The sequence below is a fragment of the Sceloporus occidentalis genome, unplaced genomic scaffold (assembly GCF_023333645.1).
Source record: "Sceloporus occidentalis isolate IW3139 unplaced genomic scaffold, rSceOcc1.0.p SCAF_19, whole genome shotgun sequence".
Taxonomy (NCBI): Eukaryota; Metazoa; Chordata; class Lepidosauria; order Squamata; family Phrynosomatidae; genus Sceloporus; species Sceloporus occidentalis.
Window position 1 is genome coordinate 6,774,084 of NW_028316999.1, and position 17,874 is coordinate 6,791,957.

At 40.8% G+C, this 17,874-nt stretch overlaps 1 protein-coding gene across 1 annotated transcript; it reads right to left on the bottom strand.

The window, feature by feature from the left end:
- Positions 1-748: 748 nt before the first annotated feature.
- LOC149302361 (ras-related protein Rab-23-like) lies at positions 749-8,257 on the bottom strand. The gene is made up of 6 exons (XM_089482639.1): positions 8,103-8,257; positions 6,728-6,813; positions 5,829-5,985; positions 2,101-2,183; positions 1,148-1,240; positions 749-888 (listed from the first exon to the last, which is right to left on the bottom strand). Exons 1-6 carry the CDS (start codon positions 8,255-8,257, stop codon positions 749-751), a joined length of 714 nt encoding a protein of 237 aa, XP_089338765.1.
- Positions 8,258-17,874: the final 9,617 nt, after the last annotated feature.

Here is a 17,874-nt window from a genome sequence, read left to right on the forward strand (position 1 = left end):
AAGTTGTCTATCTTACATTTAGAATGGAAATTGTACTAGATATTAAATAGTTTGAACAATACTCAAACAAAAAAAACGTATTAAATAAAAATAAAATACTTCTAGTAGCAGCTTAGTTTCAAAGCAAAAAGATGTACATTTTTGGCACCATGCACATATATCTGTTTTAAAGCCCTACCTGGGCACTGCTTCTAAAACAAAACTAAGACTTTGCAAACAAATATTTAAGTGTTTAAAGAAGTTTTTAAAAACATTCTTGTATGTAAAATTTCTATCCAATGATTGGAACCATTCAAGACTGTAAGTTGTGTTTCTTCCGATACACGAGGAAATGTATTGTGAGTCACATTGATAACGGCCCACTTACCATGTTTCCGAACACATTCATTGCTACAAAGTATCTATATATATATATATTCTAATTCCTTATAAAAATTTCAACTTTTCCCTGTCATTTTATACTCATGCTTATAGGATGTGTATGTTTTACCTATCTTCCGATTTGAGAAAACGGAAATTCATTCTGTTGATGCTTCATCCAGGAAACCATGATGAGTAATAAGTTATAGCCTCCAGTTTTTTCCCCTGTATTTTGAAAAGTTCCCCATAATCTGTAGCGTAGAAGGTGGAATCCAGCGAGCAAACTGGCTGGTGTCTCAAGGAGTGGCTGTGTTCCGCGTTTGTTCTATTTTTCGTGATTGCACTATTGTCCCCAACTTGCAGTCTTTTCACATTTTCTGATAAAGTTTTAGAGGAGGTTACAACTGCTGAGAGGGCTTTTAGTTTTCTTTGTCCTCTGTTTGTTTGGCCTTAGAGTGATCACGTCCCCGCCATTAAGAGCACTCGATTTCTGCCCGGAATGGCTGCCTCCTGCTGTGTTAAAAACCCCTAAATGGAGAGATATTTGGTTGGAAGAAGTTATTTTAATAATATGAGAAAATGTGGAACGACATGTTTTAAGGTCACTAAGAAACTGGAACCATCCAGTCATGAGCTCTGACTGCTTAGAAACATGGATTAAAACCACACATAAAAGGTCTACAACGTTATTATTTATTGATTTATAAAGCGCCATCATATTCCACAACACTGTGCAATGGGACCTCTCTCATATATATACACAAATGTAAATTTAAGGAATACATACCAATTTTGTTGCTGCTTGTATGCACAACTTCAGAGTCTTCTGCAGTTTGTTGTTTTAGTCTTTGGAGGTGTTTATCAGCCAAATACTTAAAAACTGAAATAGTAATAAACCATTTTCATTACCAGATAGATGTAAGAAACAAAGGAGGTTCTGTACATATAAAAAGGGATTTTTGGAAGCTTGAAAGTGGTACTAGAATGATCCAATTAGCAGGAAAATTCCTCTGGTTGCTATATTGATAAAATTTACTTCTGAAACATAATCACATTTTATACATAAACTTCAAATTCCTTTACTGGTGCTGCACTCCTCATAGATTTAGTCCCTAGTATGAGTTTAAATAGTCAAATCAAAAACACAACTCATGCTTATGTAAAATATTATTAAATAAACTCTCTCTTTATTAACTGGTTACAAGAGAACTTTATTATTTTTAAAAAAAATGGTCTCAAAGACCAATTCCTATCATATTGCTTTCAAAAATGAAATAAAAATAAGAAAAAAAGGACAAGTAACCAGAAGACAAAAATGCATTTTGCCACAAATTTCCTTTCCCTGCAGCCAAAGTCCATGGGATTTATTTGTGCTTTCCCTCACGTAAAACAGGTGCTCCACGATTAAGTAACTGCTCCCACCAGCCCTCACACAGAGTTATTAGCCAATAACAAAGGAAGTTAAGCCACAGGCCACCACTTGGGACTCTTGGGTGGTAGGTTGACTTCTTTACAGGCTGGGAGCAAGAGTGTCATTACCGAGCACACGTCCTACCTGAGCAAGACCAGGAATCAAGGGGAAAAGGTAAATGAAATAATAAAAAAAAAATGAAAATAAAAAATTACTTTGTAAATATAACCAGAAATGTATAAATGTATAAATGTAAAATAATAAAGAATGAAATGGTTGGGTACTTTTAAAAACTAAATAAGGCTTTAGCATATTAAGGGCATACAAACCTTCATTGACATTTAGATCTTCTTTCACAGAGGTTCTGTAAAATCGCAGTTTCAATCTTTTTGCTAAAGCTTCTGCTTCCTCACTAGAAGGCAGTAGCGTCGCTACAGGGGGGCAAGGGGGGGCAATTGCCCCCCCTAGGTTAATCCTTGCCCCCCCTGTTGCCCCCCTGCCGAATTTTGAATAAAGTCGCAATGCGACTTTAAATCCCGTTTTTTTTATTTTTTATTTATTTTTATTAATTGGAGGAGAGAGAGGGTGCAGCCCGCGTAAGATCGGCAGCCAAGGCAACCGATCTTACGCGGGCCGCACCTCGAGCCCTGCTACTTACCTTCTGCACTGCATAGAGGAAGCGGAAGCCAGCAGAGGGAGGCCGCGCCCCCTGCTGAAGTCTGTGAGCGGCATCGAGGAGCTGCAGTGCAGGTAAGGGGGTGTTTGAATGAGTGGGGAGGGTGTTTGAATGAGTTTGAATGAGTATGAGTGGAACCTAGGCATGATGGGACTGTGATTGCTGCTAGCAATCACACTCCTATCATGCCAAGTCAGCCAGTACATGCTGGGGGGCAGCTAGCTAGGTTTCAGCATGTACTGGCTGACTTGGCATGATAGGAGTGTGATTGCTAACAGCAATCACAGTCCCATCATGCCTAGGTTCCAGCATTTACTGGTTGGATGTGTAAGTGCTGGAACCTAGGCATGATGGGAGTTTGATTGCTGTTAGCAATCACACTCCTATCATGCCAAGTCAGCCAGTACATGCTGGGGGGCAGCTAGCTAGGTTTCAGCATGTACTGGCTGACTTTGCATGATAGGAGTGTGATTGCTAACAGCAATCACAGTCCCATCATGCCTAGGTTCCAGCATTTACTGGATGGATGTGTAAGTGCTGGAACCTAGGCATGATGGGAGTTTGATTGCTGTTAGCAATCACACTCCTATCATGCCAAGTCAGCCAGTACATGCTGGGGGGCAGCTAGCTAGGTTTCAGCATGTACTGGCTGACTTTGCATGATAGGAGTGTGATTGCTAACAGCAATCACAGTCCCATCATGCCTAGGTTCCAGCATTTACTGGATGGATGTGTAAGTGCTGGAACCTAGACATGATGGGACTGTGATTGCTGTTAGCAATCACACTCCTATCATGCCAAGTCAGCCAGTACAAGCTGAAACCTAGCTAGCTGCCCCCCTTGTGTATTGATGCTGCCAGCAGTATGGGGTCTGCACATCACTTACAGCCACCCTGTACCAGCATGTACTGGCTGACCTGGCATGATAGGAGTGTGATTGCTAACAGCAATCACAGCAAGCACAGTCCCATCATGCCTAGGTACCAGCATTTACTGGTTGCCTGGGTATGATAAGAGTGTGATTGCTGTGTGGGCAGTGTGGACGCAACCTGTGATCTATGCCTGTAATTTAGGGTTTTTTAAATATACCTTTTAATGACGTGTTTTTATATGAATTCCAGTTGATCTATACCTGCAAAGCTGGGTTTTTGCGTTATTCTGTAGAGCCGTATCTTTATATTTCCATACATTATTTATGTATACCTGCAAATACAGTGTTTGTATGTCTTATTCAGCTGATTAATACCTGCAATGCTGTTTCCATGTATTTATTTGATCAATACCTGCAATGCTACGTTTCATATACTATTATTGTATACCTGCGAATACAGGATTTGTATGTCTGATTCTGTTTATTTGATATATACCTTCAGTGCTGAGATCACAAGTGAATATCAGTTGATCTATACATGTAAAGCTTGGTTTGTGTGTTAATGTGTTGATCTATACCTGCTATCGGCAACTGGGGCTAATATTAATATATATGGGCAGCAGGGGCATCAATACACAAGGGGCAAAAACACTAAGGGGGGTATAAACGACAATGCAGTGTGAAAAATCCATCCTGATGTAGATGTCTGTGACATAGATTGTGTCCTGCTGTTTGTGTGTTTTTGGTTATCAGTCCTTGGGTGTGTGTGTATCGGTGTTGGTGTGGCAGAGCCTGTCCTGGTGTGTGTATAGGTGTTGGTGTGGCAGAGCCTGTCCTGGTGTGTGTATAGGTGTTGGTGTGGCAGAGCCTGTCCTGGTGTGTGTGTGTTCAGTTGTCAGTGTGGCAGAGCCTGTCCTAGGGTGTGTGTTTGGGTGTCAGTGTGTCAGAGCCTGTCCTGGTGTGTGTGTGTGTGTGTGTGTTTGTGTGACAGAGCCTGTCCTGGTGTGTGTGTGTTTGGTTGTCGGTGTGGCAGAGCCTGTCCTGATGTGTGTGTCTGGGTGTCGGTGTGACAGAGCCTGTGTTGGAATGTGTGCCCTCCTGAAGTTGTAGTGACTTCAGGGGACAAAATGTTCAAAACGACAAAACGTTCAAGGCCCTGAAATCATTTAGTGGAAAAGGTTTTTATTCTGTTATAATATTTATTTCAAGGATTAGTCGCACTCAATTGTGGCTTCAGGCTTCCCATGTTGAATGACCAAGTATTATTTTAGCCCAATAACAAAAGTATAATTCCATAGCACATTACTTTTGGAAATTATGAATGCCCCCCCAGTTTGACTGTGGTATCTTGTGTGCCCCCCCTATATATTGTTTCTAGAGTCGCCACTGCTAGAAGGCAATGTGAGAAAAAAAATAGCATCAATGTAATTCAAAGCCATTTAAATGTGCATGCTTTAGGATTGAACAGGTGTTGTACAACCTGCATATTAATGTATAAATAAGTAACTTTTTATTACACAAAAGGGTTGTAAACGGCTTCCTTGTGAAAATATTGACAAGAAGCAGTGCCCTTCCAATAGCTTGTGGTTTCTAGGACTTGTTGGCTAGGGACCTTGTTCAACAGAATTAACAAAGTGTAAAGTCATTTGTTTAGTTCTATGATCTCACACAAAAGTAAGATGTTTAGGAACAGCAAAAATGTGAATGTTCAAAATAGCCACCAGGTGTGCAAATGGTGCAAGGGTCAACACAGCTTTTGTAGATTATACTAGCCTTTTATGGATCCATGTACTACCTACTTAAAAGTATTTTCAAGAAGCTGGGTCTATTGCTTTTTTCTGTTGAGATATTTAACCGCTTCAGTCCTAGGGGTTTATGGTACTGTAAGTCCTGGAACAATTTTACAGTATGTCGGTTCAGCCATTATTCCCCTTTCCTGCGAATAGTGTACCCATGTAAACTATATATTGTTTTTTCGAGGAGAGAGAGCGCTTTCTTTTCATACCATAGTGATGGAAAATCCCCTCCAAATTTATCAATTTTTTAGGCAGAGAACCCAGCCAACATTGTTTAGCTGTATCTCCAGATTACGGAAATACCCCACATATATTTTTTTCTTTTCTAGGAGGCCTAGAACATCCTTTACATAGTACCCTATAGGGTAGTATTTTTCATACTTTTGGCTTAATGGGTTATACCTTTTAGATGTTGTGCTAGGGGAATGGGATGTAAGGGTTTTTTCTTTTTTTTTTATTATCTTTTATATATAAATATATATATATATATATATATATTTTATTTTTTTTTAAACTGCACTGTTCAGTATGGGACCTCTTGAACATGTTCAATTATGCCAGTGATGTCAACTCTATGGATAAATATCTGCAGAGATCTCCATCACTGGATAAAGATGTCTTGGCCAAAACACAGGTATAGCCTTTAGCTATTTCTATAGTATAGTTTATTTGCATAACTTGAATGCCTCGATTGGACAGGAGGAAAACACTTACTTCTTAATTTCTGTGTCATCAAGCAGGTCAATTTTATTTTGTACAAGGACTGTGGGAATATCTCCGACTTCTGCCGCTACTTGCTCTCTCCAGTTGGGTATTGCTTCAAAGGACTCTCTGTCCGTTGTAGAAAACACAAGCACACAAGCTTGGGCACCTGAGAAAATAAAAATAAAAATACTTAAGTGTTTGGCTGGGATGGTAAAATTGTGACCATGCTGTAATTTAGTTTAAGGAGACTGAACTTAAACTTACTACACTGGAACTCTTTTCAATATTATTCCTAGTTTTTCAGTTTAAGTGTGGGGTGTGCCAGAAATCATTGAGAGGAAAAAAAAAAAGAAAGAAAAACATCCAAGAGGTGTACACGAGAGCTGGGTAAAACTGGACTATGTTATGCAAGCTTCGATGTGTATCGCTTTTCTATGGTGAAGATAACAGAGGAGAGCTCGGTCTGAATTTAACTTTCTGCGTACGAAGAGTATGGTAGGGTACGTTTCATTTACAAAGAATCCATTGAAGCTCATTGCATAGCTGGCATGTTAGTTACCTATACAGGTAGGATTAACGGCTGAAGAATTGGGACAGGCTTTACTATCCTCCAGAATGTTTCACATAAAAGGGAGACAACATGACAATTATTCTTGCACTGACTCAACCTGCAAAGTTGACACCTCAATATCAATTTGTGGTGAAGATCTAGGTGCGATCAACGCTCTTCCATCACTTTTAACAAGTGTTTTCACATAAGCTACCCCTTACAAGGCTGTCAGAGGAACAATCTGGAGGCACTTTGCTGTAATCTTCTTATTTTACTCATGTTGCATACATGAAACAGCCCATTTCCTTACATAATTGGTTCCCATTTAAAAACATCCCCTTTAAGGTGTCAGACTTACCTCTGTAATAAGCTTTAGTGATAGCATCAAATTCTTCCTGGCCAGCAGTGTCCCATAACATCAGCCGCACATCTTCATCATTTAATCTAGAAATTAAAAAAGGACTAATGCTAATCATACTGTATTGAAAAAACTGTCGCTTTTACCATAACCTACATTTTACACGGAATACACGCAAGTCATAGTGTTGACATGTCTAAATAGGCCACATATAAATATTAAAAATCCATCTTCAATGTAAACCTTGGGGACATGTATTGGCTTGTTTTAAGTGTCTGCATGAAATTCATGGTATAGGTAGTATCAATTAATGCTTCGGTAAATCCTGGGACAGTAACCCCTTTTGAGATGTGCATCCAAGGGCATAAGCAGCCTGCTAGCACGTGTGATCTCATCCCATATGTTTTTTGGTTTTCACAAAATTTTACGGTCCATTAAGATGGAATTAACTTATGCTATCGCTGGGGCTGGGGGAATGACTTCAGACTGACAAGGTACGGTACTTCCTGCAAAGTTCCCTCAAGAGAGACATGGCACAAAATTATAACGCTGCTTTATAGCAATCAGTTCATTAGCTTCTCAACACACTGTAAATTTTTATTACATAATGAAGGCCAATAAATCCAGGGAAATGAATGAGGAAAACCTACTGGTATCTCAACAGCCTTGTAGGATTAGTGGTATGCATTTTATAAAATCAAAACCATAAATGGTCCTATGATGAAACGGTCAAAAACAGGAATCTAAAAGCTGAGAACAAAATGACTCATACTAAATATAACCTTGTGGTGTAGTGAGATAAATATCCTTTGGGCTTATAAACCTGCCACGTAGAATAAATAATTCTAGGGCAGAGAAAGTTCCTAAAGATGAATTCATCATACGTAGGGCCATTTCACACGGTGCAGTACTTTATTGGGTTTCAGTATTACAGCAAATAAAAGTAACGGCTTTAATGTTTTAGTCTGTCTACATAACAACTTGGAGGACAATGGTGAACGTCTCATACTTTTATTTTGGATTCCTGTACAAGTCAGAGCAGTGCGAGCAGGTCAAGGTTGGATTTAAAAACCTGGTATGACCTAGTTCAGGTGGGGGGATCGTGAATTAGGAGAAGAGCACTTCATTTCCCTTGCTTACTGGGTCCTCACACAACACTGCTATGGATCATTTCCAGTAAGCAAAGAATAAGGCAATCCTGACATTAGATAGCTAAGGCGATAGTACACCTCTGTACACAGTTAAACAACTCTTACTGCTGCTGACATATTTATGTCTATAAACTCAATCCAAGCTCTTGAAGGAAAAAACAAAGAGCTGGCTCTTCGGTTTTTTATTTTGTAAAAACAGAAAACTAAGAGTCATCAATACATACTGAATTTGTCTTTCCAAGAAGTCAACACCAATGGTTTTCTTGTAATCCTTTGTGAATATCCCCTTGCAGTACCGCTGTATCATGCTCGACTTCCCAACGGCACCATTTCCAACTACCACCACCTTGATGGCCACTTCCATATCTTCCTCGAACATGTTGGCAGCAGAGTGGTGTAAACCCTGAATGCTAATGTTAGGCTGCAAACAAAATATCACATTACAATGGGTCAACCAAATTACATAAGCAATGCAGAATGGTACATAAAACGTTCCTAATGAGGCAGTGTCTATTACAGACTTAAATAAAATAAAGAAAAACTTCTATAATACAGAGGTGAGCGACTCACGCCCTTAACTAATACTAATGACATTAGTAATTGGATATCTCGATTACTGAAGACTAAGCTACATCTTACATGAAAAAACCCGTTTACCACTTGATTGTACTGTTTTAGCTCAGTAGGAATTGTATCAAAGATAATCATCTTGGGGTGAAGATAAAAACTAAGTGTCAAATGTCTCATTTTTTCCCCTTCATTTTTTCTCAGGAGAGAGTGAAATCCCTGTGGTTTGTCAAGGTGTGAAAATGGAGTTTTACAACTTCCTTAACACCATGTGAGTACCTGAGACTTAAAGCTCTAGGGGGGGAAAATACTTCACGCATAAAGCGAGTAAACACCATGACTCACACTTGGGATGGAATATTGTGTCAAACTTGAAACATCATACATAAAAGTATTCATATTTATGAATAAGAACAGAATCTATGGCACAAGCTGTAACTATCCAATAAAAATGTCAAAAAAAGGTCAACATAATATGCATTTCCCATAACCTGGTGAGTTTTACTGGAACCATAGCCATGCCTCCTAAAACGGTAAAGCAGGTGGCTTGAATATTGCGTTAATTCATATTGATCTCAGAACGTGCACCTACTTGGCCCTGAAAAATTATGACTCCCAGGGTCTACAAACGTATGCAATCATACGTTAGTTTATTTATGAGATACAAATCTACTTTAATAGATTAATAAAAACACTATGCATGCAATAATATTCAAGGTACCCCTGTGGATCAGAATTTAATTGCATCTATTATAAGAAAAACAGTATCGCGGTCAATAAACGTGTGTAAAGCTATGTCTAAATCCAAATACTGCTCGATATGGCCAAAAAAACATTTTAGCGTATTCAGTTCAATATGGGAGTGTATTGCATATCAATTGTGACTTCAAAAGAGTTAGCATAATTACATAGCAAATACATTTTATTAGAGATTTTTTTTAAAAATGCAAGAGCAGCGTCCAATGATACATCTCTGGATGTCTCACACTCATGCAGCAAATATTTTTGTTCATCATGAATGTTCAGGGCGTGGACACATCTGACTTCAGTATTTCCAAACTGTACAAAGAAGACATAAATCTGCACAAGGCGTTCGTAAAAACCATTTATTCTGCCCCTGTTTTAAAGGGACCCTGCTATGCAAGACATATACATAACAGCAGTAGCACGTTTGTTACTCTAGCTATTTCTAGGCTTTTGTTCCGTCTGTAAAAATGTCTCATTATTCCAGGAATTAAGCCTTGCATAGAAGGCTCTTTATATTCAGATTTGATTTTACAATGAACCCTGGAGCCCCAGGAGAAGGATGGCGGTGGGTAGGTCATCTCTGTGGATCTGACACTTCATTAGACAAAACTGTTTCACAATGTCAGGTGAGCAAGTGTTACCAGAAACTAGGTGGAGATTGCCAAAGCAGATGTTTCCATGGTGAGGTCAGCATGCAGACCAGCAATGACAAACATTACCTGACCCTCACACTCTCCTCCCGTCACCTCTTCAACACCTCAGCTGCTAAGATGAAAGGTGTGATGTCAGTAGAAAATGTTTGTCTCTTAGGAATGCATTCTCCAGGGCAGTACATCGTTATACTTCCCTATGAAATGTGTAACGTCATTTAAGTTATTGAATATGTATAAAGAAGCACACGTTTATTAGCAGATGAATAAAGAGAGATTACCAAGAAAAACAGGACATCACATACAATCTCTTGAGCTCTCTCGGGCCAGTCACCAAACCAAACACATCCAGCCATGTCTTCATGGACCTTGGTTTGTGCACTGGGGCACAGTCACACTGGAATAGAAAAGGGCCTTCTCCCAGACTGTTCCCACAAAGTTGGAAGCACAGCATTGTCCAAAACGTCTTGGTACACTGGAGCATTAAGATTTCCCTTCACTTGAAGTAAGGGGCCCAACCCCTGATTTCATTAATTAAGAGGTGGGTCCCAATACTTTTCTCTATATAGTGGCACATAAAGAGATGGCTGGATGAGTATTGGGGGGGGGGGGACTGGTCCACACAGAGCCCTGACCTCAACCTCATTGAACACTTTTGGAATGAACTGGAATGGAGATTGCAAGCTAGGCCATCTCCAACATCAGTGCCTGACCTCACAAATGCTCTACTGGATGAACGTGCTAATATTCCCACAGAAACACTCCAAAATCTTGTGGAAAGCCTTCCTAGAAGAGTGGAAGCTGTTGTAGCTCTATAGGGGGAACCAACTACATATTAAAATCTATGTATTCAGAATGCAATGTCATCAAAGTCCCTGTGGGTGTAATGGCCAGGCGTCCCAATACTTTTGTCCATATAGTGTATATAAAAAATTCTAGAATGTTTTAGAACAAACGCACTTTTATATAATATTAAAGACAAATATATCTTGATTCCTATTTCTACACAATTCACTTTTTGAGATTAGATAAACAGTACTTTGGATGTAAGGGCATATGAGAAACATGTACGTGGTAGGAAACTACATTTATATATAAGGGTGTGAGGGTAATTTCGATATTTAAGTTACAAACTTATCAGGGCACTATGTACAAATTGTGTGGAAATTTCTTTAAACATTGTCTTAAACCCCCTGGGTAACATTTAGGGCTCTGGAAAATTCCACAACTTTTCTACTCTGCTAACTAATCAATAAGTGACAAATCGGAATGCTTTCATCTGTACAGGGCAATGCAGAACCCGTAGGAGCTTTCTAAACATAAGAATAACAGCCATACATAAAAAGAACAGCTACTGCAAACACACAGATTACATGGGGGTTTAAAACGTTAAAGCCTCAACTTTTTGGGCCGGATAAATCTGTCTAGAAAGAACAAGAAGTGATAAATCCGTACCTCCAAATAACAAAACTGTAGAGCTGGCTCGTATAATGCACAGCTATGCAGGCTGAGCTCTTTCCATCATTAGTTCCTTGTGCATGACGAGTCGCTATCCAACGTATAGCATGCTGTATATAGAGAGCAAGGAGGACCGGCCCGTACGGTCAACTTATTCATCTCTTAAAATATCACAAAAGGGTTGATGCTGCAGTAACATTTTAAGAGCCGAGAAGGGGCAGATACCTTAGAACAAGAAGTCATAATCTACAATTAGAGGGTCAAGGATCAAGGTGAAATGTAATGAAATTTTACTTTACCGAGAGGGTGGTAGATAAGTGGAACAGGTTCTCAGCAGAAGAGGTAGAGGTGATGTTATTTAAACATGTATGAGATATGCTATGCAGATGGCTATCCTGACTAAGCCGAGACCAAGGGCTGATTCAGGTTTGCATCTGGAAAAATGGGCAAACTAGATTGGCATTATTCTTTGAATTTTCGCATTATCCTTTGGCTTACCACCTATTATATTAAATCGGTAAATTGTATGCTGCAGAATATGATAAATAACCAATAATAAAAGACAAAGATTTGTAAGTTTTGGGTAGAAGGCTCCCCCCACTTTACATGTTCATGTATAAGCGTTACCAGCAAATGCTTCATTCACCATATTTGATCTGCATGTTAACATTACACAAGCACCAAGACAACACCGCCAAGTACGCTCACTTAGCTACCCTTCAATGATGGCTAACAGGTGACCCAAAAAAGCCACATCACAGGAGAATGCCAATGGAGGGAAGCGGATGGCTGCGGAGCCCTAGCAATAATAACACAAATCACATAGTAAAGCAAATGTAAAAGGGGTCCCAGATTTCATCTTAGCCGAGGGTTACACGCCCACCCATATGAGCGTCACTGGGTCTTCCACTCCATTACTGGGCTTTGGTTATCGCTGGGTAACTGGCCATGTAACTGTATATGAACTGTAGCGATACTGTACCACACAGCACGCCCGAGTAGCCCCAGCAATCTCTAAATACATACCGGCCCCGCACTGTCTTTAAGCAGCCAAAGACCCCAACCTCCTGCGTTGCCGCTTGCTGCAACGATTTCCGGTCTCCAGATGCCCGTCGGCCCCACGCTCTGCGCCGCACGGTTGCCAAGCGCCGGGGAATTGCGGGGAGGAGAGCTGAGAAAAGGTAAGACCAGAGCAGCCGATACGCCGAACGAATCGATGGACAGCTAGGATGATCGTGGAGACTGAAACAGAATCCTTGTTATCACAGATGAGATTGTGAATCCCGACCAGCTGCAGATACAGCCAGTGAGGGAGTGAAATACCTCCTATGGAAGGGAGATCCCTGATGGATAGTGGCATCACCCACGCGTGGGAAATCAACAATTGCACACTTCTCAATTCCCAAAGCAGGACCTCGAAAAGAAGGACTGGCAAGGGCTGTCACCTTCTGGTCAGGGGGACTGGTAAAGCCGAGTACCACCCAGCCCGTAACTAGTACACCCAGAACACACACATCGACACTAACAAAAGCATCCTTTCTCTATACTCACACCTATCACACACAACCAACATCAAATATCACACCTACCACACATAACAACTGACTCCCTCACATTTGTTACACATTGACATTACATATCACTCCCATCACACACAACACCTCACACCTACCAGCATCACTCATCACTCCCATCATGCCTATTACACGTCACCCCATTCCACTTGTCATCCTTACCTTACCTGAAGACCTTAATTACAGCTTTGTGAATTTGAAGAGTTTTGGCCCCTGATCCCCAGGCCAGCCTGCTCCCGAGTACCAGGAACAATATTTGCTTCCTAATGCTTATCTATGATTCGTATATACTATGCCTGTCACCAATCCACACCTGTCCTGTAAAAACTGTGCCACTGGGTGACAGGTGATGAGTGGTGCCCCCAAAAGTTTTCTATCCAATGAATTGTTTTGATAGATTGCAGAACTGACTAGAACTGACAGTACAGGTAGAAAATTGGTTATTTTCTGGAAAAACCTTCAGAGAAAAGGGGTCCTCACCAGAGAGTGTCATCATCATCACCTTTAGATTAGGTTTAGAAAATTAGCATTTTAATTCACAGATACTTCTTCTAAATCTGTATCTTACTATTTTTCCTCTTTGGGGTTTTACCACTCTTTGGTGCATCAGGTTTGGAGAAAAAGTATGACATCTCACTGGCTGTGTGAGTTTAAACATCTGGCACATAGACTCTTGTTGAGTTAAACTGAATCATATTAATATTAAATATATGCATAATGGCTCATTATCACGGTTTTATTCATTTTGACAGTAATGTTCTTCTACAGATGTGTCTTAGGGTCTGGCCTGTTTTGCATATGTATACGTATAGATGATAAAATAAACCATACTGGATAATCAACAGGTGAATATAGACTTTGGTTTATGGTTTAGGCCTGTATGTGGTTGTGGCACTGTGCCTGTGGTGTGCAAGAGTGCACCGGTTTCACACCTCTTGTAAGGATAGGGAACATGCCATTTACAGATTGACTGCTGAGGGGGCTCCTTATGATCTCTTTAGAGATCTTGCATAGGGCTTTAAGTTGGGGATTCTAGGCGAGAGATAAAGAGAAATGAGAGAGAAAATGAGGAGGAGAGATAAAGAGAAAGAAGAGACAGTGAGAAAGGGAAGAGATAATGAGAAAGAAGAGAGATGGGGGAAGGGGGAGATAATTAAAAGGAAAAGAGATAAGGAGAAAGGGGAAATAAAGTGAGTGTGTGTCAGTGTACAGGGTTAAAAGTAAGTGAGTCAGAATACAGGGTTATGATAAGTGTGTGTCTGGGGGTGACAGTGTACAAGTTACACCGTGTACAGTATGTGCCAGTGTACAGTGTTTGCCTGTGTGTGTCAGTGTATGGTGTTTTTTTGAGGGGAGTGCTGGTGCATAGTGCTACAATGAGTGTATGAGTGTTAGTGTACAATGCTGTGTGGTGTTAGAATGAGCGTGTCTGTGGGGTGTCAGTGTACGGTGTTATACTGTGTTGGGTGTTATGGTGAGTGTGTATTAGTGTACAGTGTGGTGTTTGGGTGTACAGTGTTAGAGTTAGTGTGTATGGTGTGTCAGGAGTATAGGGTTGGATTGTCTTGGGGGTCAGTGTATGTGTATCGGTATACAATAGTAGAGTGAAAGCTCTCCATGCTACAAAGACAATAAATCTTGGTCAAGAATAGCATTCTTCTGGCTGGTGACACTGGATTTTTTCCGTTAATTATCATAATGAAAGGAGAGTCTCTAATTACATAAAAGTTGGAGGAAAGAGATACGGACAACTATGGGTGTATGGGAGTAATTAAAGGGCAACAAGAAAGCATATGATAATCACTACTGAAACATATCATCGTCAAGGTGACCTATAAAACTGCATAAGGAAGGATGAATGTTTAAACAAAACAGCTGTATCATTCAGTAACCATTCGGTATCCAGGGGAACCAGGAAGTCAGATACAAATCAAAAGGCCTTAAAAGAGATAAGGAATTGCAAATACAAGCAGGGGGGGAATCTATAATGAACTAAAACTATAATACAGTAATGGGGGCTCTGCTTGGAGTATAAAAGGACAGTAAAGAAATAACATGGTAGTGACCCTTTGATAAATAACGAGAGGGCATAAAATCGCAATAGGGGCAGTGGTTTGGGCTCTCGATAAGCAGTGGCATTCTCTATTTAGGGGCCCATTTTGGATGTATATCTTCCAGGGGCATCACTCTGCACCTGTCACTAAGTGACACAAAGTCACTAGACAATTGTCTGAATGTGATAAGAACTAACCAGCATCTGGGCAATACTGGAGTTAAGTGGAATTTCTTCAAACTAACAATAAATCTTGGAACTTATACAGTGCGCTGCAAAAAGTATTCCCCCTCTGCTGTTTTCTTCTGTTTTGCATATTTGTTGCACTTAAATATTTTGGATCATCAAACTAATTTTAATATTAGATAAAGATAACCCGAGTAAATACAAAATGCAGTTTTCAAATGATTTAGTGTATAGAGGGGAAAAAAACTGTCCAACTGTCTTCTGATGGCTACTTCCAGGATAATGCACCATGCATTATCCTGCTGGAAGTAGCCATCAGAAGATATGTACACTGTGGTCATAAAGGGATGTAGATGGCCAGAAACAATACTCAGGTAGGCTTTCACATTTAAACGATACTCAATTTGTACTATGGGGCACAAAGTGTGCCAAGAAACTGTCCCCCCACCATTACACCACCACCAGCCTGAACTGTTGATACATGGCAGGATGGATCCATGCTTTCATGCTGTTTACGCCAAAGTCTGACGCTGCCATCTAAATGTCACAGCTGGAGTTGAGACTCATCTCGTTCTTCCAGTCTTCCATTGTCCAATTTTGGTGAGCCTGTGCACATTGTAGCCTCAGTTTCCTGTTCTTAGCTGACAGGAGTGGCACTCAGTGTGGTCCAGTGACTAACCTACCCAGTCACTTAAACTAACCTACCCACAAAAAAAGACATGTTCAAACACTAATATAACCGGACACACACTACCATACCCAATGTTCACACAATAAAATGCCCAGACACACGCTAAAGTGCCCACTTAAAAGGGCATGTTCACACACACTGACAGACCCAGTCATACTTTCAATAACATCAGACACAATTTTTTTTAGGATTTGAAACATACACCATAACAAGACCGAAGGGGCAGTTCTAACATTGGAATATATACCGATCAGTCATAACATTATAACCACCTGCCTAATATTGTGTACGTCCCCCTTTTGCCACCAAAATAGCCCTGAGAAGGCATGGCCCACTAGACCTCTGAAGGTGTGTTGTGGTATTTGGTACCAAGACGTTAGCAGCAGATCCTTTAAGTCCTGTAAGTTACGAGGTGGGGCCTCCATCAATGCATCCTTTTGCCATGTGTTCACCACCTTCTTCCACTGCTCCGTGGTTCAGTCCTTAGGCTTAGTTGACCATTGTGGGTGCTTTCGACCGTGGACAGGGGTCAGCACTGGACAGGGGTCAGATGCACTGTGTGTTCTGACAACTTTCTATCAGAACCAGCATTAACCATGTGTGCCAAGCAGGTCCAATTTAATAAAAAACACACACACACTTTTAATTTTTATACTTATTTAATTCTTATAACTACAAAGCAATTAATAAATACTATTCTAAAAAGATATATTATGTAAGTCTCTATATTTTTTCATTGTATGAAACTTTTTTTATAATCATCTTCACTAATATCACATTCAGAATCACTCTGTACTAATAATATGGCTAATTCTTCCTTATAATAGCGGTATCTCGTGGTCACTAGGAAATCCAACATTGAGCCACAAACTGTAAAATATTGTTCTATAATAGCGACACCTAGTGGTCAAATAGTAAATCCGACATTGGACCTCAAACAGTAAAATTTACCGGTATTCCGACATTGGACCACAAACAGTTAAATATTTTGTCGGATATATTCTGGACCGCAAAGGGCTAACTTTTCCAGCAGTAGCTCGTCTGTTGGATTTGACCACATGGGCCAGTGTCACCTTGGCGCCATCGTGCATACCTATCCCTCCCAACCAGGAACCCTCACCTTACTCTCTCCGGACCCATCCAGGGTCAGCAGACTTCCTGGACTCCAGCCGCGCTGTGTGCTTGCCAGCCGTGCATCCCCTTCTTCATACCTCCAGCAGAACAGAGCGCGCATAGCTGGTTCACTGCGCATGCATAGTATCATTTCTGGCTTCTTGCCCTTATAGGATCTTAAAGAGACATACTTATAACCTCTCTTTCTCCTCCCTATGCGGCTATTGACTCATCAATTACTGGAGGGACATTTAAACCCTCAGTACTCATTGTACCTTTCCTGTAATAGTGCCTCTAAGCCTTTACTAGCATTCCTGCGTTACCTATCCATATTTCCTGGTTCCTGACTTGTGCCTGATCCTCACCTTGCCTGATTACCGACTGCACAACTTATTTGCTTGACTTACTATTCTCCTGCCTGCTCCCGTTTATTTCTGCAAGCGGTTCCTTCACTATATCCTGCTGTGACAGTTAGCCTTCGCCCCACACGTGCATCAATGAGCCTTGACCGACCATGACCCTGTCGCCAGTTTGCGGCTTTTCCTTCCTTGATAGCAGACCGGGACCCCCAAGTGTTACAGGGTCACCGTACCCAAGGCTGGGTACCCCTGTTTGAGGGCTGAGGAATCACCAGTCAGTCCCTCATACGGATAGCACTCAGCTATCCACAGATCAGCCAGACCACCATGCGCAGTAAACCAAGAAGAACTGTTTATTGCACAACAAACCAAACATATATATATCCTTAATTCAATGAACACAAACCCCAGCCCCCAATCCCATCACCCCCATCCCATCACAACTCCCATATTGGTATACAGGGGATGTATCAGGTGAGGGGATTAAGGGATACAATGGGTTCCCCCACCTGTGTTATCCCCCCTGTAGTGCGGGTGCCGTCTGGGCAGACAGGGCTGTGTTGCTGATTAAGAGCCCCAGCCAGATTATAGGATCGTC